The sequence below is a fragment of the Lepidochelys kempii genome, chromosome 5 (genome assembly GCF_965140285.1).
Source record: "Lepidochelys kempii isolate rLepKem1 chromosome 5, rLepKem1.hap1, whole genome shotgun sequence".
NCBI lineage: Eukaryota > Metazoa > Chordata > Testudines > Cheloniidae > Lepidochelys > Lepidochelys kempii.
Genome location: NC_136384.1, coordinates 31,618,344 through 31,643,217, shown reverse-complemented (window position 1 = coordinate 31,643,217; position 24,874 = coordinate 31,618,344). Strand labels below are relative to the sequence as shown.

At 39.0% G+C, this 24,874-nt stretch overlaps 1 protein-coding gene across 3 annotated transcripts in view; it reads left to right on the top strand.

Annotated features, from left to right (window-relative positions):
- Positions 1-24,874, top strand: part of HCN1 (hyperpolarization activated cyclic nucleotide gated potassium channel 1) — a 316,103-nt gene that overhangs the window by 276,243 nt on the left and 14,986 nt on the right. For all 3 annotated transcript variants that reach the window (XM_073343906.2, XM_073343905.2, XM_073343907.2), the window contains one exon: positions 13,601-13,841. In XM_073343906.2, coding sequence (XP_073200007.1) covers positions 13,601-13,841 — 241 coding nt within the window. The remainder of the gene's footprint in view (positions 1-13,600; positions 13,842-24,874) is intronic.

Sequence of the window (24,874 nt, the reverse complement as noted above, 5' to 3'; positions counted from 1 at the left end):
TGTAGCTCTGATGTGACATATTATGTTTAAAATTCAATTTGTATTTATAAACTTAAAATATACGGACTTAGTGTATCAGAGCCCTTACACAAAACAATTGGCAGGTTATTCAAAGAAAGGGTGGTGAAATATACATCCTGTCTGATAACTACAGAGGTAGCCCATAAGCAACAGTGTAGTAGCTTCACTTGTCACTCTTAAAATATATCACTGATATGCATTATCTATGCCACCAACCTGCAGTTATAATATATTGTGTTACTCTGTACTGCAATGACAGTGCTTTCAAGTGATTTCCTGTGATATAAAATCAGTAGAGTTTAAATGTATTCGTAGAAATAAAGATTAAGATATAGCCTTGTTTAATATAATTTGAAACTTTCTGAATAAGTCATGGGACCATATTTCTTATGGAAATAATCCTCAGTCCATATTTAATTCATAAGGTAGGTAATGGGCACACAACTTAAAAGCTATTAACTGTTAAATAAATGTAATGCTTCAGGCCTGCAAATGAACAGAGGTTGTTTTTGCCTCACTTAAATACTCTTTTTAAAATGTCTTCCATATTGCACTGACCCCTTTCTTGGGGGTCACTGAGAGTGTCATGGTACACCAGTCCCATTCAGATATTTAGTATCCTTATAGTTACTGTACTAGGGTCCACAGGTTCTAGCATTTGGTTGGATACCAATATACACTAAGAGACATCTCTAGTACAATAAGGGGCTTCCCTTCTAGCTTGGCAGGAAAGAAAGGGTGCAAATACTAAAGTCTTAGTGGTTAATTATTGAGAACAAGTACAGTCCATTAATGGCTATTAGCCAGGATGGGTAAGGAATGGTGTCCCTAGTCTGTTTGTCAGAGGGTGGAGATGGATGGCAGGAGAGAGATCACTTGATCATTACCTCTTAGGTTCACTCCCTCTGGGGCACCTGGCATTGGCCACTGTTGGTAGACAGGATACTGGCCTGGATGGACCTTTGGTCTGAGCCAGTATGGCCATTCTTATGTTCTTATGTACAGCATAATTCCTAAATAAGCCCATAGGAGGTAGTCTAGTAAAATTATATAAGGCTCTCGCAGGGCTTCTTGGATCCACTATTAATATTGTCACTAAATTCCCACACTCTCTGGGATGTATCTCAATGAACCATTTCAAGTTTTGCTCCTTTAAGGTTGGCTTGCTACTGGCCATTTAAAGAGCCCCAAGAACTGATTCTACTCTAGTGCCCTGATTGTTTTAATTTCTCCAGGTTATTCTACTCCTGATAGTCTGTCTTCTCTTCTCCTCTCCCCCTTAATTGTTTCTTATCCAACATCCTTGGTCCTATACTGAGATTGTTCCTTCAGTCAGCTGTTTCTTCTTGTGCTCCCAAGAGTTGCTGAGTCTCCATACATCCTGTCCCCCTTGTGCATCTGTCTTGTCCCACAACTACCCATCCTCAGTAGCCACTCCTCAGCAGCGCCCTAGCCTGACACTTGTCTTTCCATTAGGCTACTCGAGGGCAGCTCATAGTCAGTTTTATCAGCTGTTCAAAGTTTCTCTTCAGGTCACAACTCATCAGGCTTCCTCTATCAGCTGACTGTCACTTTCTTGGATGACATCCCTCACACAGCTTGCAGTAAATTTGTGCTCCAAAATCTGTTTTGATTATTGTTCTAGCTCTGCATGCTGATGAAGATGGTTCATACTTTCAGGATTAACAAACGTGATATAGTGTTCCTGAGACTTCAGGAAACACTAATTGCGATAACAGCAATAGCTAGCTAAAGTTTGGGATAAGGGCTTCACCACACTCCTGCCACACAGTGGCTGACCACACTGCTTTGGTGCTATAGAACACTACTGACATTGTTAGCTAGACCACCTACCACCACCACCATCCCTAGCACTCAGGAGGACACTAGCTGATCCTGCTCCAGTGTCCTTCCTCAATAGCACAGCCAAGCAAGGCAAGTCAGAATTTTGTCCTAAGTGCCTTGCCCCAGGTCATATAGTAAACCAATGATAAAGATGGTAATAAAATCTATTTACAAATGCTCTTCTCTCCTTCCTGTTTGTCTTTCCCTTTAGATCCCTGTGAGATGTATAGAACCATGTTTTTATCTGAAAAAAAAATCCTAATTTGTAGTAAATAAGATTATCACTTGTTCTCTTTAAAAAGCAGAATTAATCTAAGTGTTTTTAAATGTCTGCTCCTACCCTGTTTTACCTAATGTTGGACTATGTTCACAGCATATCAATGCAGTAAGATGGTGCATTAAAAAAAAAAAATTCCTAACTTCATCTCTATTCATCATATTAAATTTGAACTTTATTGAATGGCTAAAAATCACATTAGATGCAAACAGAAATGTAACTATGATAACTAAACATAATTTGAATGTTGATATTTCAAAGCTCAGCTAACTATGATTTATCCAGTATAATCAGTTAGATTTAATTAAACCATTACATCACTTCATACAGAGAGATTATGGGCTTTTAAGTCATAATAGGAAAGAACTATTAACCTACCAATTAATGAGATAGCAGCATTCCTGAACCAAAAGTCCTTGGATAGTTTTTTTTTAAAATATCAATGCACACATCACCACTTATTTTTTTAAAAAACTAATTTTTACTCTTATTGTGTCTGCTGTACTATATATGTAGGATCCTGACAAAGTATGTCCCCTTCAGAGCCTTCTCATTTGCTGACTCATTTCATTTCACTAAATAGGACTGCAGCATGAAGATGATCTGAGGAAGAGGGCAAAGCAGAGAAGAAGAGGGAAGAGTGGGGAGGAGTACAAAGAGGCAGAGGAGGAAATAGGAGAGGAGAGGGCAGAGTGACTTTAATATCTTGGCACAGATCCTGTTCCTACTCCTTCGTAAGCTTTCCCTATAATTCATTTATTTATTTTAGTCTTTTCTTTCAGTCCCAGCCTATCTCACAATGGCATCCTAAACACAGATTCTTCCTCCTCACCCTTGACCCCCAGGTGATTTGTTTGCTTCTGCCCACTGCTGAGTCCTCTTTCCCTCCTATGTGAGGCAGCCCAGGTTGCTTAGCTGTGTGCGGAGCTGTCACCTGCTACTCTACCTCACTATTCCATATTGCCTTCTGACTCTGAGGCACTGCTGCTAGGATCCTGCCTTAACTTGGCTCTGATAACAGAGGAAAATACCAGGTTGAGGAAAGGAAGGAGAAAAGAAGTGGAGATGAGTTACTTCTCATGGATGCCACAATCCCACTACTCAATACAGAATTGTCCAAAGTCAACTCAAAAGGAGGAGAAAAGAGGAATGGGAGAGTAGAATAAAAGAGGAGGAATGGGAGCTACATCTATTAGAATTGCACAATACTGTGTGAAAATAACATTTATATTCTGATTTAAGTTTACTAAAACCAATAAATTCATCTACACCTGAAAAGTCAAACTTCAGTTTATTGTGTATTGTATCAATTACAAAGATGGACCCAAACAATAAACTTCCGATCAAGAACTGGGTTCAAAATTACCGAAAGTTTTGGGTTGTTCAGATCCAGTCGTGAAATCATGGCCCTTTTGAAATCAATGGCAGTTTTTCATTTACTTTGACTGGGCCAGGATTTCATCCCAGGGCTAGCATTTAAATACGTTTCCAGTGTGTCATTCAGATCCTGTATATAATCTAGTTGTAAATATGTTGGTCCCAGGATATTAGACACACAAGATGTCTCTCTCACCAACAGAAGTTGGTCCAGTAAAAGATATTACCTCACCCACCTTGTGATTCAGATTCCCCAAAGTCCAAGATGTTAATGTCTATGGTTTTGCTTCAAGCATATCATTAATCAGTTGAAGCTAGGAACCAGTGATATAATGTTGTTACAGATCTGTGCATGCACAAACAGGGCTTTGGTATGCTACTACTCAAAACTAATTATAGAAATGTAGAGCTGGAAGGGACCTTCAGAGGCCAGCATGTCCAGCACCCTGTGCTTAGGTGGGACCAAGTAAACCTAAACTATCCCTGACAGGTGTTTGACCAATCTTTTCTTTAAAACCTCCAATGATGGGGATTCCACAACCTCCCTTGGTAAACTATGCTTATAGTTAGAAATTTTCTCCTAATATCAGACCTAAATCTCTGTTGCTAGAGATTAAGCCAATGACTTCTTGTTTTACCAGCAGTAGGCATGGAGAATAGTTGATCACGGTCCTCTTTATAACAGCTTTTAACATATTTGAAGACTGTTCTCAGTTCCCCCCTCAGTTTCTTGTCTCAAGACTAAACTGGGCATAGTTTTTTTAGCTTCATAAGTTCAGTTTTCTAACTCATCATTTTTGTTGTTCTCCTCTGGATTTTCTCCAGTTTGGCCACATCCTTTTTAAGACATGGTGCCCAAAATTAGTTACAATACTCAGCTTCATCAATGCCAAGTAGAGCAGAATGATTTTCTCCCATGTCTTAAATATGACAGTCTTGTTAATACACTCCGGTATGATATTAGCCTTTTTGCAACTGGACCACATTGGCTTATGTTCCATTTTTGATCCACTATAGATCCTTTTCTGCAGTACTAATGTCCATCCAGTTATTCCCCGTTATGTATTTGTGTACTTGATTTTTCCTTCTTAAACATGTAGTACTTTGCACTTTACTGAATTTCAGCTTTTTTATTTCAGACCAATTATCCAATTTATCAAGGTCATTTTGAATTTTAACCCTGACCTCCAAAGTGCTAGCAACCCCTTCCAACTTGGTATCATCCATAAATTTTATAAGCATACTCTCCACCTCATTATCCAAGTTGTTAATGAAAATATTAAATAGTTCCAGACCCCTGAAGGACCCCACTAGATAGAGTTTGACAGTGAACTATTAATAACTACTCTTTGAGAACAGTTTTTCAACTACTTGTGTACACACCTTATAGTAATTTCATCTAGGCCATTTATCTGGTTTACTTATGAGAATGATTGCTTGATAATTTGACTAGTCTATAATTCCCTGGGTCTGCCCTTTTCCCCATTTTAAAAATAGGTACTACGTTTGCCCTTCTCCAGTCCTCTGGGACCTCTCCTGTCCTTCACGAGTTCTCAAAGATAATCACTAATGGTTCCGAGATTGCTTCAGCTAGTTCCTTAAGTGCCCTAGGGTGAATTTTGTCAGATCCCACCAATGTGAATATATCAAGCCTATCTAAATATTCTTTAACTCTTTCTTTCCATATTCTAGCTTGCATTCCTTCCCCCTAGTTGTTAATATTAATTGTGTTAGCTGGTCACAATTAACCTTTTTCATGAAGACTGAAGTAAAATAGCCATTAAATGCCTCAGCCTTTTTGGTGTTGTCCATTATTAGCTCTCTTTCTACTCTAAATAGTGGACCTACACTTTTTGTCATCTTTCTCTTGCCTGTGGAACCTCTTCTTATTGTCTTTATGTCCCTTGATAGGTGTAACTCATTTTGTGCTTTATTCTTTATGGTTTTGTCTCTAATAGTTTGCTTCTTCACAAAACAAATGTAGGGCTTAAAAATACAGTAAAGTACTGGAAGAAATGTTTGAAATAAGGACAGTAACCTAATTAACTAAACAATAGCTGCACCCTTGTATGAAGAAAAGGAGTACTTGTGGCACCTTAGAGACTAACCAGTTTATTTGAGCATAACCTTGTATGAAGAGTTTTATGGGAAAAGTCACTGGATATATAGACCACCTAATTTTAAAATGTCAGTTCAAATATTTATATGTTTGAAGTACTGAAATATCTCATATGTAGTCAAAACTAAAAGCCTCTATAAGTTTCATAACAAAATATGGGGGTCCTTTTGTGGTAAATGCCATCACTTGGAAAGTAAGCTGAGTCTTGCACAACCTACAAGATGTTTAGTAGATTAATAGATTATAAAACCAGAAGGGATCATTTATATGATCTTCTAGTCTGACCTATATAACACAGGCTATAGGACTTCGCTGAATTAATTCCCATTTGAACGAGAGGAAATCTTTTAGAATAACTTCCATTCTTGATTTAAAGATTGCCAGTGATGGTGAGACCACCATAACACTTGGTCAGTTGGTCCAATGGTTAATTACCCTCACTTTTAAAAATTTGTATATTATTTCTAGTCTGAATTTGTCTAGTTTCAACTTCCAGACATTGAATCTTGTTATACCTTTGTCTGCTAGATTGAAGAACTCTCTATTATAAAATTTTGGTTCCCCATGTAAATACTTGCACACTGTGATCAAGTCATCCCTTAACCTTCTCTCAGTTAAACAGATTGAGCTCTTGGAGTCTATCACTACAAAGCATGTTGTCAAATCCTTTAAATATTTTTGCATCTCTTGTCTGAATCTTCTATTTATTAACATCCTTCTTGAATTGTGGCCACCAGAACTGGTCACAGAATTCCAGTAATGGTCACACAAGAGCCAAATACAGAGGTATTATAGTCTTCCTGTACTCCTACTTGAGATTCCCTATTTATGCATCCAGGGATTGTATAATATTTTTTTGCATTGGTCTTCACTGCAGAGGATATGGGGCCTAAGCTATTCTTTTTAGGTGAAAAATCTGAGTAACGGTCCCAGACTGAGGTGTCAACAGAGGAGATTTTGGAATAAATTGGTAAATTAAATACGAATAAGACACCAGAACCAGATGGTATTCTCTCAAGTGTTCTGAAGAAACTCAAATATGAAACTGCAGAACTACTAACAGTGGTACATAACACATTGCTTAAATCAATTTCTGTACCAGATGACTGGAGGATAGCTAATGTAGCACCAATTTTTAAAAGAGGCTCCAGAGGCAATCCTGGCAATTAAAGGCCAGTAAGCCTAACTTCAGAACTAGGCAAATTGGTTAAAGCTACAGTAAAGAAAATAATTATCAGACACATAGATGAATATGATTTGTTGGGGAAGAGTCAACATGGCTTTTATGAACATGCCTTACCAATGTACTAAAATTCTTTGAGGATGTCAACAAGAATGTGAACAAGGGTGATCCAGTGGATACAGTGTATTTGGACTTTCAGAAAGCTTTTGGCATGGTACCTCTCCAAAGGCTCTTAAACAAAGTAAGCAGTCATAGACTGAGAGGAAAGGTCTTCTCATGGATCAGTAACTCTTTAAAAGAGAAGAAACAAAGGATAGGAATAAATGTTCATTTTTCACAGTAGAGAGAGAGAAACAGTTGGGTCCCCAAGGATGTGTACTGGGACCTTTGCTCTTCAACATATTCATAAATGATCTGGAAAAGAGGGTAACCGATGAGGTGGCAAAATTTTCAGACAATACAACATTATGCAAGATAGGTAAGTCCAAAGCTGACTGTGAAAAGTTACAATGGGATCTGACAACATGGGATGACTGCACAACAAAATGGCAGATGAAATTCGATATTGATAAATGCAAATTAATGCACATTAGAAAAATACTCCCAATTATTCATATGCAATGATGGGGTCTAAATTAGCTTTTACCACTTAAGAAAAAGATTCTGGAGTCATCATGGATAGTTTGGCTATTCTTATGTTTGTTTCCTTTTGATTACATTATTCATATCTGTTTTGACTTCCTCTCTGTAACATTGGGCTGGTTATCTCACAGTCAGAAGGTTCCTTACAATATTTCCAGCACTTCTGTTCCGGATGATATTTTGATGATATTCAGGTTCTCCTCCCAGCTGGAAACCAAAGTTAAAAAGACATATTAGAACATTTCAGAACCTTTAAGAAGTTGCAGACTATACTCACTTATAAAAAGAAACTAAGGCTTTGTGGCTGGGTATCGACGTCTTTTTTCCTTCATTGCTGTCTTTCTAAATAGCACTAAAAAGTGCAACAGAAATACAATACAGGAGGCCCAATAATGTTCTCTCACAAAGGTCAAGCAAGGGAATTAAGCAGCAATGAGGGAAGTTGAATATTGTTTATCAGACTGACTTTACTGAAGATTTGGTTGAACCACATAACCTTAAAAGGATTACCCTGTCTGCAGTTGAACTTAATATAATGATAATTCCAGTGTATAAAAAATGTATACAAAGAGTTGAATAGAAAACAGCAATCATGTAGGAAAGGAAGGAAAAATATCCAGAAGGCCAGCATTTATATAGATTCCCAAGAATATATTGAGTTAATGCTACATCCCATGGGTTGCAGATACACAGTTACCTTATCTTAACGACTCTGCATTATCTTATGCATTTATGGAGGCTGACTTACACTAATGTAAGTTATAAATAACTGCAGTGAAGTCTATGGAATTATCCTAGTGTAAAACTGGTGTAGGTGAAATCAAATTGAGACCTGAGTGTTGTTAAAAGTGCTAATTACTCCAATATTGAAACAGTGGAAGAAGAATGTTAATATTACGCACTGAACTATTAAACCTAGCACCATGCCAGTTTTTCACCACAGATGACAGAGCAAAATAGTCAATACACTTTTAAAAAAAAGAGAGAGAGAGAGAGAGAGAGAGAGACAGACAGACAGATGACAATGTCATTGATCTAACAACTCAATGTGTAACTATATAGTTTTCAGGTATAACTAAAATATTTTTAAAGTGCAGCGTTAATGATTAATCACAAGATATCAGAGCAGTTTAAAAATATATTTAAGCTTCCAGAGTCCCTGGACATAATGTTCTGTAGGTTTTCCTGTAGTTGTCTCTTCTTACTTACAAAGAAAAATTGTTTTCTCAGTACTGCTCGTTTTGTGCTGATCTCTTCCTGGGATAATTTGCTTGCTCTGGAAGATGAATATTGACCATATTCTGTGCAGCCTACTCTGTCAAAAGACCGGGAAATTGAGGCAAAGATCACAAGTTATTTTTAGTTTCCTGAAACAGTTCTTCCTCCTTTTAAGCAGAAGCAGAGTTTAAGAAGAGTATAAATCAGAGGCTCTCTGAACTAAATACCACATTGTTTGGTTTAGCTACTCATGTCCTACAAGCCACAGCAAATGTAGACAAAGGGTGTGTGTCATCAGCAGTCTTTACTGGTGATGAATTTATGTTTTTCTTTCAGGTCATTGTTAGTGTACCCCACTAGAAAAACACCTGCCCCTGTCTTCTTAAGAAAGTTATCCATCCATTGAGCACTGGTGTAATCTCTCTCTAACCCCCAAATCACAACCAAGATACAAAGTCTGACCAGCTTCACGTGCTGGGCCCAAACAAACTGACAGCCCTTTGGAAAGGTCATCAATCATCTTCAGGCATATTGAAGTCATGCAGAACAAGAAGATCTGATGATTTCAATAAAGGTTGAACAAAACTGTCAGGGAATCCAAGGTGTAATAGGACAGCCTGTAAATCAGTGCTCATCCCATTTAAATCTTATCCTGAGAATCTCTCTGTGCTGATTTCCCTTTAACCACTTTATATATAAATATTTACTCCCTAAGAATTTGCTCATTAGTTGGGTAGTTTTTTGGTGTGGCGGGGAGGAGCAAGAAGCTCGATCCTGATGGTACTATATCATGTAGCACAGTCTGGGTCCTATCCTGAAGATCCTACTTGGGAAAAACTTCTCAGAGATTTTTCTCAAAAAGAAAAGGAGTACTTGTGGCACCTTAGAGACTAACCAGTTAGTCTCTAAGGTGCCACAAGTACTCCTTTTCTTTTTGCGAATACAGACTAACATGGCTGTTACTCTGAAACCAGAGATTTTTCTGTGTACAGAATTCAGGACTGAGTATTGTTCCTGCAGTTTGTTCTTGTTACCATTTCTTGACATACCAAGCTATTTCTTATAGTGCTTATAGTTACCTAAAACCCACATCCATAATCTTTACTCCTTTCTATTTGCCCAATTAATACAATATGTAATAAATGTAATATGATACACAAGAACTTCAGGTTACTGCATGACTTGTGATTAAGACCAACAAAAAATTCCACCTTGAAGATCTAAATATAAAAACATTTTATGGAAAAACAGAGCACTTAAAAATGTCATTTTGTTGCTCAGTCTTCATGCATTTCTCTCTCCTTTTCTGGTAATTTTCCACCTTCTCACATTTTAAATAAGGGAATTTTTTATTTTAGCTTAAGCTTGTATGGAAATAAAAACAAATAAAATGAATGCATTCACTAGAACAGTAATGGCTGAAATTACCACAGCAGTGGTTGTATAAATCAAAGCAGCCACAAGACAGCCTTACCTGATAAACTCTGTGTGTGTGTGTGTGTGTGTAGGTGTATATATAGCTTATACGTAGCAAGAGAGAGAAGTAGATAGAGAGATGAGTTCTCAAGAGGAAATATATATTTTCAAAGAAGGAGAAAGACTTATAATTATGGTTGGATGTATTTTCCAAGTAGACAGTGGTTTCCTCCCTTTTGGAGTTAGAAGCTCTGTATGTGGTGGATGAGCTCCCACTTGTATCCTTTTATGTCTTGCTCTGGAATTATTTCCATATTTCACTCCCCACCTCCATTCTCTCTTTCTCACCATCCCCTTTTCCTTGTCCTTCATTGTCCTTACATAGTGACATTCTCCTGAGTGAGTGTCCTAAGATGTCATAACTCTATCCCAAATGTAGGAGATTTAGAACAACGTTTCCTCAGCTCTCGTCCTCTAGCACTCTTACTCTACTTTCTCTACACTGATGACATCTTTATCATCTGGACCCATGGGAAGGAGGCCCTTGAGGAATTCCACCAGGATTTCAACCATTTCCACCCCACCATCAACCTCAGCCTGGACCGGTCCACACAAGAGATCCACTTCCTAGACAACATAGTGCAAATAAGCGATAGTCACATAAACACCGCCTTATACCAGAAACCTACTGACCGCTATACTTACCTACATGCCTCCAGCTTTCATCCAGACCACACCACACGATCCATTGTCTACAGCCAAGCTCTAAGATACAACCGCATTTGCTCCAATCCCTCAGATGGAGACAAACACCTACAGGATCTCTATCAAGTGTTCTTAAAACTACAGTACCCACCTGGGGAAGTGAAGAAACAGATTGACAGGGCCAGAAGGGTACCCAGAAGTCACCTACTATAGGACAGGCCCAATAAAGAAAGTAACAGAACGCCACTAGCCATCACCTACAGCCCCCAACTAAAACCTCTCCAGTGCATCATCAAGGATCTACAGTGTATCCTGAAGGACGATCCCTCACTCTCACTGACATTGGGAGATAGGCCAGTCTTCGCTTACAGACAGCCCCCCAACCTGAAGCAAATACTCACCAGCAACTACACACCACACAACAAAAACACTAACCCAGCAACCAATCCCTGCAACAAACCCCGTTGCCAACTCGGTCCGCATATCTATCCAAGGGGCACCATCATAGGACCTAACCACATGAGCCACACCATCAGGGGCTCTTTCACCTGCACATCTACCAATGTGATATATGCCATCATGTGCCAGCAATGCCCCTCTGCCATATACATTGGCCAAACTGGACAGTCTCTACGTAAAAGAATAAATGGATGCAAATCAGACATCAAGAATTGTAACATTCAAAAACCAGTAGGAGAACACTTCAACATCCCTGGACACTCAATAACAGACTTAAAAGTGGCAATTCTTTAACAAAAAAATTTCAAAAACAGACTCCAACGAGAAACTGCAGAACTGGAATTAATTACTGGACACCATCAAATTAGGCCTGAATAAAGACTGGGAGTGGATGGGTCACTACAAAAAGTAATTTTCCCTCACACCTTCTTGTCAGCTGTTGGAAATGGGCCACCTTGATTGCACTGGCCTTGTTAGCACTACAAAAGTAATTTTCTCTCCCTTGGTATTCACCCTTTCTTGTCAAGTGTTGAGAATAGGCACTTCCACCTTAATTGAATTGGCTCGTTATCACTGACCCTCCCCCCACTAGGTAAGGCAACTCCCATCTTTTCATGTGTTAGAATATATATTCTGCTTACTGTATTTTTCACCCCATGCATCTGATGAAGTGGGTTTTAGCCCACGAAAGCTTATGCCCAAATAAATTTGTTAGTCTCTAAGGTGCCACAAGGACTCCTCATTGTTTTTACATTTGCCCTGGGCTTCTTTTAGTGGGGAGTAAGAAATTGATGGGGATAATAACTTCCTACCACTGGGACACTTGTTTTGCCTTGTGCTCTTCTTCCAGTTTCTTTTTTTTTTTTTTTTTTCATTTTGAAGGATCCATTCTTTAGTTTGGATTTTCTCTCTTCCACTCTTGTGCCATACATGTGCTACACTTGTCAGCAAGTAACACAAATCTAGTAAAACCTAAGGCAATCTTTGTGATTGGTGCCATCTAGTGGGCACCCTTAAAATCTTCCTAGATGACTTTACCTCAGTATTTGCTGCATTACCGATACACCTCCTTGTACTTGCTGTAGTGAAGGCCTGGGATACACTGCTGTTACTGAAGTAACATTGAACTTTCTAAGGCAATTGGCATGATATAAATAGTACCACTGTTTGCATGTTTTTGTGTTTTTAATGCATTTGTGCATTTATGTACAGATGATCATATATAACGTTTTGTCATACTTTTAATACATTGGTTGCTAACTGTACCCAATGGGCTGTGTCCTGTTGGAATCCCTCTTCATGACCAATACCAATCAATCTCGTGAAATGTCCTTCAGTGTGATAGCTTGTAAACCCTGTGCATGGAACTGAATATATTGTCCAAGGGAGTTTTTCTAAGTAAGACAAATTAAGGTCTGCAAGAATTGTCTTGCAAATCACTTCCAGGAATGACACATATTTAAATTTAAAACAAGTAGCATATTTAATCTTGTAGTGTTCTCCTTTGGATGTAATGCCTGCCAATGGCCCTGATAATGGACATTGGTTTGCTACCTTGGACCCTTAAAACCTTTATGGAGTCCCAGGAAGTCAACAGGATACTATGTGGATGCAAAGGTCCACTTGTATGGATTCCTTTACAGGATTGCGGCCTATAATTCTATGATTAGTTACCATAAGTTCAGATCTGATGGTTCCTGATCCAGAGGCATCTTTCCATTGACTTCAATGGGCTTTGGAAGAAGTCCATAATGTGCATTTATGTTACCCCTAAAGCTGCTGCAGTTGTACAGATACCGTTGATACAAATGTCAAAAATAAAAGTTAAGATTTTCTGCTCGTATAACTTCACTCAAATTATTGGAGTTATGCCAGCAGAGAATTTGTTCCATCTTGTTTTGCAAGCTGTGCCCTTTTTACAGAGTTTTCAGTGGCTGTAATTCATATGTAGTGTCTGTTTGTCCATAATTTTTCTTAAAAGCCAAGGAGAATAAATAAGTTGCAAGGGGACCCATGAAGAACCTACCTTTTGCCTCAATAGAAATAGTGGTGTGGTTTCTTTTGTGGGGTGGGGAAGTATGAGGGGTTGTTTGGGTTTTCGTTAGTTTGGTTTGGGGTTTTTTTGTTTCATTTACCATTTTAGTAGCAACAGGAATGAAAATGACTAGAAATGAGCCACAAAATGAAAGACTTATGTCTAATAAGCACACACAAAATTTCTACTGAAAAAAGTCTTGTCTTATTGTGTACACTGTTTTTGTTTTTTTGTTTTTTACCTACCCACTCTAGGATGTCTATTTGCTGACTATTACTATCATTATGTTTCCCTCCCATTTAGGAGATAGTCAATTTCAACTGTCGCAAGCTGGTTGCCACAATGCCTCTTTTCGCTAACGCAGACCCCAATTTTGTGACAGCCATGCTGAGCAAGCTTCGGTTTGAGGTGTTCCAACCCGGTGATTATATTATCCGAGAAGGGGCTGTGGGTAAAAAGATGTATTTCATTCAACATGGGGTCGCTGGTGTCATCACTAAATCCAGTAAGGAGATGAAGCTGACAGATGGCTCTTACTTTGGAGGTAAGTAATAAGGAAATGTATGATAACATATGCGGTGAATGTGCTAGAACAAAACATGTTCAAATGTCAGATATATAGAGATATTAGAATGTGTCTGGTGAGCATTTGTTGCCTAGAGAATTCTGATGGCAGAGAATAGTGCTTTCAGTATTTTTGAATAATACATTTAGAGACTGCTTACCATTTCAGTGATAGGTTATCCTCTACAGCTAGTAGCTTTCTCAGGTATTTCCTAAAGTAATATTCTCAGTTAAACTGTCTGATTTCAGAGTGACATTGAATTAAGAGCACTCTTAGGTAATGTGCTGTATCTTACTAAGAAACGCAATAATTTGCAAAGTAATTTTTAACAGGCTGAAATATTTCTAAGGTAAAATAAACATAATTCATCTTCTTTAAAGGGGGTTGTGGGTTGTTGGACACCGATGTGAAAGTATATCTACATGATAGACTCCAACGTATAAAAAAGTTAGAGAGTTGATAAAAGACCATAATATATGGGATACTTCTGATATCCTCCCTGGAGCTTTCAGACTGGTATTAGTGCTCTTTCACTAATTTTTAACAAGCTACAATTATTAGAGTTCCAGTATGTTCTGTCATAGACTGGCATCTCTAATGGACTGGACAGCTCTCAGTTAGATGTAAGTTAATAAGAACTAAACATAAATTTTGGTCTAATTTAATTCAATTCACTGGTAGCCCTAATGAAAATCAGATTTGCATTGAACTGAAGGTATATGAAATATTTACATATGGATGAGAATATACCTTTTTACATATAATATCTGACCAGCATGAAAATATATCAGCTGTGATAAGATATTCTAGTGCAATAGAATAGGAGTCTTCTACTAAGAGTAGCAATAGGCCTGATTTTCAGAAATGCTGAGTACCTGGAGCTACCATTAGCCGCAACTGGAGCTGTAGGTCTGGCTCATAGCTAATTAGTTTTTGTATTAATTTTAGCTAAATCCCATGAAGCATTGAAAAATTATGTCAAAAGCCTTTCAGAATTTTTTAGTTGCATTTAAAGCCTAACAAGTGACATTTAGATGTACAGAATGAAAAGCTCAGAGCTGTGAACTTAGCTCAGTTCTTGTTTGAACTGGGGCATGTAGATCTTTAACCGATTTCATCTTACAGAAGTATACTGAAATCTCTCCTACTGTCTTGGCCAGCAGGCCTTGTCACTGCACAGTAGCCCTTTCCAGGTGATTTGTGCCAGTGCTTACAGCATCAGTTAAATAAAGGAATCATGTGCTTATCCTACAGGCTTGGAGGCAAGGCACATAATTGTATTTGCTACAGAATGGAGATTAAGGAGAAAGAAAAGGCTGGAGGATGAAAAAGCCAAGCAACCTTGGTCTCCTTTAGCCTTAGGCAGTGCACCAAAAATGTCCTGATTCTGAGAGTGGATGGGCAAGGAGCTGTATTCTAAAAATGTCAAAAACACTTCTTCTACACCAAAAGAGCACAAATGCATGTCTATATGCTGTGATGACTAATTGCAGCAGTATTCCTGAGGACAATACAGTATCGTATCATGAAAGCCCAGAATACGTCTTATACCCTAAAAGGGAAACACCAACATCCCACTGGATGTCAAAAAAAGGTGAACCAAGTTACAAAAACATAGAACAAAACTTAAACAAAGGAAACTCAAAGTTCTGTCTGATATCAATGGCTGTAAAATTTATTATAGATGGAGCTGAAAGTGATGCCTACAATTAAGGTTGTCTGACATTTTCCCCATTAAAAGACTCTGTTTTCAGTTGCTTATAACTTTGCCAAACTTCAGCCAGTTGGGATGAAATTTTCCATACTGGTGTCTGCCTTAGGCTCAGTATTTTTAAAAAAAGTTTTAGCAAAAGGGCTCAGCTGTTTCTGAGAATAGAGTTAAGGGGAAATATATTTTGCTCACATTTTAAAAACTCCAGTTACGGAGATTCCACGATCTCCCTAGGCAATATATTCCAGTGCTTAACCACCCTGAAGGTTAGGAATTTTTTCCTAATATCCAACCTAAGCCTCTCTTGCTGCAATTTAATCCCATTGTTTCTTATCCTATCCTCAGAGGAGAACAATTTTTCTCCCTCCTTCATGTAACAACCTTTTATGTACTTGAAAACTATCATGTCCCCCCTCACTCGTCTCTTCTTCAGACTAAACAAACCCATTTTTTTCTGTCTTTCCTCGTAGTTCACATTTTCTAGACCTTTAATCATTTTTATTGCTTTTCTCTGGGAGTTTCTCCAATTTGTCCACATCTTTCCTGAAATTTGGCTCCCGGAAGTGGACACAATACTCCAGTTGAGGCTGTATCAGCATAGAGTAGAGCGGAAGAATTGCTTTTTGTGTCTTGCTTACAACACTCCTGCTTTTTTTGCAACAGTGTTACACTGTTGACTCATATTTAGCTCCGCAATGGCCCCTAGATCCCTTTCCTCAGTACTTTCTCCTAGGCAATCATTTCCCATTTTTTTATGTGTGCAATTGATTGTTCCTTCCTAAGTGGAGTACTTTGCATTTTTCCTTATTGAATTTCAACCTATTTACTTCAGACTGTTTCTCCAGTTTCTCCCGATCATTTTGAATTTTAATCGTGTCCTCCAAAGCACTTGCAACTTCCCCCCTCCATCCCATCTTGGTATAATCCACAAACTTTATAAACATACTCTCTATGCCATTATCTAAATAATTGATGAAGATATTGAACTGAACTGGACCTTGACTGATCCCTGTGGGACCCCACTTGATATGCCCTTCCAGCTTGACTGTGAACCACTGATAACTACTCTCTGGGAATGGTTTTTCAGCTAGTTATGCACCCACCTTATAGTTGCTCCATCTAGGTTGTGTTTCCCTAGTTTGTTTATGAGAAGGTAATAAGAGACAGTATCAAAAGCTAAGATATACCACATCTACTGCTTCCCCACTATCCACAAAGCTTGTTTCTCTGTCAAAGAAAGCCATTAGGTAAGTTTGGCACCATTTGTTCTTGACAAATCCATGCTGACTGTTTCTTATCACTTATTATCTTCTAGGTGTTTGCAAATTGATTATTTAATTATTTGCTCCATTTTCTTTCCGGGTGATAAATTTAAGCTGACTGGTCTGTATTTCTCCGGATTGTCCTTATTCCCCTTTTTATAGTACTATATTAGCTGTTTTCCAGTCCTCTGGAATCTCTCCCATGCCTTTCTGAAGATCAGAGATTAAAAAGACTGGGACTTTTCAGCTTAGAAAACAGATGACTAAGGGGGGATATGACAGAGATCCATAAGACCATGACTGGGGTAGACAAAGTAAATATAGAAGTGTTATTTACTCCACATAACACAAATGAAATTAATAGGCATCAGGTTTAAAATAAACAAAAGTATTTCTTCACACAATGCACAGTCAACCTATGGAACTCTTTGCCAGAGGATGTTGTGAAGGCCAAAACTATAACTGGGTTAAAAAAGAACTAGATAAGCTTGTGGAGGATAGGTCCATCAATGGCTATTAGCCAAGATGGGCAGGGATGCAAAACCATGCTCTGAAGTGTCCCTAGCCTCTGGAAATAGGTGACAGGGGATGATTACCTGTTCTGTTCATTCCCTCTGAAGCATCTGACATTGACCACTGTCGGAAGACAGCATAGTGTGCTAGATGGACCATTGGTTTGACCCATTCTTATGTTCTTATGTTCTAATCGTTAATGGCCCTGATATCTTTTCAGTCAGCTCCTTGTGTATTCTGTGATGTATTTCATCAAGCCATGGAACTTGAAGACATCTAACTTTTCTAGCTAGCATTCTCTATGTTGGATGTCCAATCGCTGCTAAACTCTTTGGTGAAAACTGAAACAAAAAAGTCGTTTAGCACTACAGTCACTTCCACATTTTCTGCTATTGTTCCCACCCCCCCACACACACCCATCTCCACATTGAGTAACAGGCCTACCCTGTCTTAGTTTAATCTTGTTTTGTCCCTTAGCCTTTCTAATATTATCCCTACATGCTTGTGTTGTTTGTTTATATTCATCCTTCATAATTTGACCTTGTTTCCACTTTTTGTAGGACTCTTTTTTGAGTTTCAGATAATTGAAGATCTCCTGTGAAGCCTCTTGCCTGTGCAAGTAGTCTCTTGCTTATGCAGTGGGATAGTTTGCTCCTGTGCCCTTAATAATATCTTCTTGAACAACTGTCAAATTTATTGAATTGGTTTTCCCCTTAGACTTGCTTCCAATGGGATCTTACCTACCAATTTCCCTGAGTTTGTTAAAGTTTGTCTTCTTGAAATCCATTATCTTTATTGTGCTGTTTTCCCTCCTACCATTCCTTAGAATCATAAATTCTATCATTTCATGATCACTTTCACCCAAGCAGCCTTCCACTTTCAAATTCTCAACCAGGTCCTCCCTATTTCTCAAAATCAAATCTGGGGGGTGGGGGGAGGTATTTTTTCATGCTTTGTGTGTACAAAAAGATCTTCTACACTTTCCACAGTATGCATCTGATGAAGTGAGCTGTAGCTCACGAAAGTTTATGCTCAAATAAATTGGTTAGTCTCTAAGGTGCCACAAGTACTCCTTTTCTTTTTGCGAATACAGACTAACACGGCTGTTACTCTGAAACACATCTTATTCTGAGAACTTCCAGGGACTAGACATAAGACAAACATAGAGAGCTGCATACCTGATTTTTAGGAAGGGCTGGCTCAAAGTTTAAGTTTAAGTGTGTGGTAAGAGCTGGGAGCAAGAGGCACTAGGAGCTGAGAGTGGGAACGAGGACTGTTGGAGGACTGAGGTGTACAAACATTATCAGACACCAGGAGGAAGCTCCTATGGTGAGGATAAAGAAGGTGTTGGGAGGAGGCCAGGGGGAAGTAGCCCAGGGAGTTGTGGCTGTCGCACAGCTGTTCCAGGAGGCATTCTAGACAGCTGCATTCCACAGGGCCCTGGGCTGGAACCTGGAGTGGAGGGCGGGCCTGGGTTCCCCCCAAATCCTCCCAACTCCTGGTCAGACACAGGAGGAGTTGACCTGGACTGTGGGTTCAGAAAAACGGCCAAGCTGAGGGCTGCCGTGAAGCTCCAAGGTGAGCAAATCCACCAATAAGTGCAAGACCCACCAAGATAGAGGAGGAACTTTGTCACACTATACAGCAATTGTGTTAACATGACTGATTTGGACTAGTCACTGTGTTGCTGTGGTTTTTTTTAAATGGAACCCAATAGATGTGGGACAAGAAGTAGCAACTTTTTTATTTTTTTTCAGGGAACCTCTTTGTGTTATTGGAAGAGGATATGGATGTCAGGCCATTGTCAGAAACATGCCATTGATTTTTTAAAGGATTTTTTTCCACACGAGGTCAAATCTAGCGAGGAGGCCCTTACATTGTGTATAAGAAGAATTTAAGAAAATTGAATCCAAACAGAAATGTTTTCATGAGATGTTTGACTTCAATGAGAATAATTTTATTTATCATTAATATTATTTATTAGCAGTATTTTAATATTTGTGCTCAGCCTTGTACAAAATGCAGAAAAACCAAGTCATTGTCCTGAGGAGTTTACAATCTAAAGACAAAATTTTCAAGCTGGCATGCCTAAGATTGAAGCTATCCCTAAGACATCTAAATAAGTGGTCTGGTTTTGAGAGGTATTGAGCATGGCGTCAACAGAAGAAGCTGTGAACAATGGGAGCAAAGTCAAATATGGTTGTTCCACATCTCTGAAAATACAGCCACTTACTTAGACACCTAACTATAAATTTAAGTTCCTAACTCTTGGCACCTAAATGTAACATAGTTGGCTTTAAAAACAAAGGGAAATCAGACAATGAACACACTATGAGACTCAGACATGAGAACCAGAAAGTGCAACTGACCAGAAAAAGACCATAAACAAAATTAAAAATTACTGGCCTGTTTTCATTGTTTAAATTGGGTGAAATACACAAAATAAAGAAGCAGCATAAATGGTGAAATATAAATTGGATTTAAATAGAATATTCAGAAAGGTATGGGTGTCTGAAAATGAGGTTAGAATGGAAATTGTTTTGCATCCTTAATTATAATTGATAATGGCCAGCGTCCCTTTTAATAATAGTAATAATAATAATAATAATTAATTAATAATACAAAGCACTTTACAAATTCCACACTTTCCCTAATGAACTGCCCCTCTGTTAAGCTAAGGCTTTCACAACTCCTCAATACGTATTTCCACGTGCTCCAGTGTTGATAGCCTTCCTGACAAAAAAACCTGGTTTTGGAAGATGGCAGTATTGTATTCCTTTCCCTTTCTTTTTAAATATCTTTTCTATTCTGTAAAAATACATCTTCTCTTTAAGATTTGTTTGCATTTTAAATTTTATTGATGTGCAAGTGATTTATTTAGTCAGATGTCACATGATCCTTTGATCCCTACTGCCTCTTATAACACTGGATTGGGAGAGATGCCTTTCATTTATCACAACAGAATGTCAAGATCATCTTGCAACACCAGTTTCATTTTTTTGCTAGCTGTTCATGAATCAAAAATCTGAACAGCTGCATAGCACAGAATATAGTTACTTTTGTAGCGAATGGAAACCAGTACTCATTTAGACTGCCTCGGCTACATTCAGATTGTAATCTGGATATTCGTGGCTCATACTATAGTGTGTAGTCTATACAAAAAGACCTAAAGGAAAGTACAGAATCTTTCATGGTTTTACAGTTTATGCCCCAGTGAGAAGCTCATGACATTATAAGGTAGGTCCTACTCGAGGTTGGCAGGGAATTAAAAAAAAATAGAGGCAGAAATACTGAAGCGCAACATTCAAGAACTCAAACCTTATCATATAAAACATTTTTTCTCCCTTTCTGTTTTGGAGATAGCTGAGTGAAAATCTAATTCTCACTGACTTCTGAACTACAAGAATAATAGTGGATAAAGTTTACAATGGACCCAGGAGTGTGAAATTGTATTTCCAGTTCTGTGCACAGTGTATTAGGAAAGTTGATGACTGAATCCTTTATCTAGTTTTTTTTATTGGGAGGGGAGGCGGGAAATCCTTGGCTTGCAGCTAATTGCCATAAAGTTGAGGAGCAGAAAACTCCTCCGTTAAGCATGAAAGCCCCATTGGTAATAGTTTAATTTTTTCTTGATGCATTTAGAATATAAAAAAAAGAAATAACACCAGCATGCTAATGTCCTGTCCATTTCACCTAACAAAAAATGAAAAGATTAGATTGCCTGTCCAAAACATTTAGATTGCTGTGATTTTCTTTCCTCCTTCAGCTGATGAAAGCTGCCATATGGCCTAAATAGCAGCGTGCCTATTTAGATGACCATGTAATATACCTAGTGCATGATGAAACACCAGCCCCCCTGCTGAGAAATTGGAGCAGTAGTCAGCTTTCCTCGGCTGGAAGGACACTGTTCATTATATCCTGCAATCTGGATTCTGTGGCAGACAACAAAAGACTGAGCAGGACTTTATTTAAAGTTCTTTAGCTCTCAAATATGTAGCAGTTTTGGAAATCCATGTAGGATCTTCCAACCAGTAGTACTTTGTTTTAACATGCAGAGCCAGTTTACTTAATCATCTCAGCACCACTTATCTGTAAAGCAAAAATCTGCCTCTAGAGCCCTATACCCTTTCTGATCTTTGGTTCCTACTTCAAACAAAGTATGTTGTCAAGGTTCCTCCCCCACTCTGAACTCTAGGGTACAGATGTGAGGACCTTCATGAAAAACCTCCTAAGCTTATCTTTACCAGCTTAGGTCAAAACTTCCCCAAGGTACAAAATATTCCACCCTTTGTCCTTGGATTGGCCACTACCACCACCAAACTAATACTGGTTACTGGGGAAGAGCTGTTTGGACGCGTCTTTCCCCCCAAAATACTTCCCAAAACCTTGCACCCCACTTCCTGGACAAGGTTTGGTAAAAAGCCTCACCAATTTGCCTAGGTGACTACAGACCCAGACCCTTGGATCTTAAAAACAATGAACAATCCTCCCAACACTTGCACCCCCCCTTTCCTGGGAAATGTTGGATAAAAAGCCTCACCAATTTGCATAGGTGACCACAGATCCAAACCCTTGGATCTGAGAACAATGAAAAAGCATTCAGTTTTCTTACAAGAAGACTTTTAATAAAAATAGTAGTAAATAGAAATAAAGAAATCCCCCCTGTAAAATCAGGATGGTAGATACCTTACAGGGTAATTAGATTCAAAAACATAGAGAACCCCTCTAGGCAAAACCTTAAGTTACAAAAAAGATACACAGACAGAAATAGTTATTCTATTCAGCACAATTCTTTTCTCAGCCGTTTAAAGAAATCATAACCTAACACGTACCTAGCTAGATTACTTACTAAAAGTTCTAAGACTCCATTCCTGGTCTATCCCTGGCCAAGACAGAATACAGACAGACACACAGACCCTTTGTTTCTCTCCCTCCTCCCAGCTTTTGAGTATCTTGTCTCCTCATTGGTCATTTTGGTCAGGTGCCAGCGAGGTTACCTTTAGCTTCTTAACCCTTTACAGGTGAGAGGAGCTTTCCCCTGGCCAGGAGGGATTTCAAAGGGGTTTACCCTTCCCTTTATATTTATGACATATGTGCACATATTTCTGACATGCCATCTACCAAATTGTTGGGTATTTCTTTTTTTAAACTATTATTCGAGCCCATCCCTAAGCTAGGGCAGTGTCTGATATGATGAACAAGGCCACATTCATCTAAAGTGCCAACTAACCATTTGACTCGTTTCTGTTTCCTGTATCAGCATACTTCATCTCTTTGTCACCAAATTATTCCTTCAAGGCAACTGCACATTGTTATGTTGCTAATTTGACTTTATTTTCAATCTCTAATCAAATGTTAATGTGACTTTGCAAGTTGAGTAATTACATTCTGAGTGTAATTTATATGGGAAATGAAGTGACAATAACTGGATAGGTGCCACTGTGTCTGCTACACTTTACTGCTTCTTGAAAGAGAATGGTGCCACACTTTTTCATAGAACCATACAACTGGAGATAGACTAGATGCCATAACACGGCTTTTCTATCTCTCTCCTCATTCACCAAAGGGCATTAACTTTTATTCACTGGTTTTAAGCAATGATTCCTACACATGATGCTGGAGTTGGATTGCCACCACCTTCACAATAATTTTCTGTAAGAGGTAGAGTTTGGGGATTGGGTAGAAAATGGCAAAAATGTTAACATCAAAGGTGGCATGTTGATACAATTAACTATGGCCACGATCATCTTCCCAATAAAATCAATACTAACACTCCCACTGATTTCAGTGGTGCTGGGTCAAGTCCTTTATGTATACCTCCACAAAGTCCTAAGTTTTTCTTTGAGGGTTGGTCCCTACTGTATTCCATTGTATTCCAGGTGAGCGCCATGCACCTGGAGCCAGAGAATTTGAAAGTAGCATCTATTGGTCCATGCATCAGTGTCTCAGGCCAAGGGGATAAGGAGTGGGGCCTCTCAAGTTCTTTCTCTCAAGTTCTTTCTCACTGCCACATGGTCCAGGTGGGAACCTCCAGTGTCTGTAGCTTCGGCTTCATCCTACAAAATAAGAATTAGGGTTAGCTTTATAAATAGTTTTTACAGTTTTTATAGTCTATAGTTCAGTGTTTTATGGATTTATTAATATTTAGATTTAGTCTCTTAGGGAACTTCCCCCAGCCCTGTACTCCATTCGAGTACTAGACTATGCCCTGGACTCCAGGCTTTAAACTCTGGACTTCATGCCTGCATACCTTCTCAGTCAGCAATGACCATCAGTGGTGCTTGTATTACCTTCGGGAAGTCCACATCACTGTGAGGTTCAGTATCTGCCCATCATTCCCCAGCCTTAGCCGAGAAGGGCAGGAACTTCATCTCTGCAAATACCTTATGGAGAAGGCCAGGAGGTCCCAGATCAGACCCAGGCCATGGAATCCTGCTGTATGTTGGTCTGATTCATTAAGGAGTGCACCTTCTACTGCAAAATCTGACACTGGAGCAGGAGATTCAACGCCCAAAACTCTCTGTTGGGATGTCGTTGGGAATCCTGGAAGCGCTCTCAGAAGCATGAGACTCAGTCTTCCTCTAAATCCACTTCAAAGAAGTCAGATTCGGCTCTAAGCAAGCTCACCACCTCAGCCTGTGAGAACTTAGCACATCCTAAGTCCCAGAGGCACAACAAGAAAGCCCATAAGCACATCAGTACCAAACTGTGATCCATCAGTACCGTCATCCTCAGCATCTCCAACCCCAGGATCCATTGGCATTGACAAGTTTTTCATCAATTTTCATCAGCTTCAGGTACTCTCTTCCTCTTCAGCTCCAGCAGTTTGAACAAGTAGAACCCCTCTCACACCAGGGAGATCTGAAATCCGTTGCCACTCCACAAAGCATTTTCTCCGGAAGGAGTTTGTTGCCCATCCCATACAGAGAATACCAGTCCCCCCAGTGGTACTGACAGTATTGCCACTGGAACCGGAATCAGCATTCTTGTCACTGGGAGATTCCTAACCACCAAGTGAACCTTTGGGGGCTGCTCTCACAAGGGTATCCTCAAACAAGAGGTGAACTCCCTATTACAGCAAGGAGCTATAGAACATATCCATCCTCAATACCAAGTTAGTGGGTTTTACTTGATTTATTTCCTGATACCCAAAAAGAAGAGCAGTTGGAGACCAGTCCTCAACCTCTGCCATCTCAACTGCTTCATTCACAAGCTCAGATTTCGCATGTTCACATTAACATCTATAATCCCATTTTTAGAAAAGGGCATGTGGTTTATGGCTCTCGATATGAAAGACGCCTACTTTCACATAGATGTTCACCCCGCTCACAGATGCTTCCTCAGATTATGGTGGGCTCTGACCATTTTCAGCACACTATACTACTCCCTTTCTGAATAGCAACCTCCCTCAGATTCTATACTAATATATTCTTGGTACTAGCAGCTCACATCAGATGATATTGTCTCATTATCTTCCACTACCTCGATGACTGGCTTCTTATCACCACCAGGAAGCCTATGCGCCA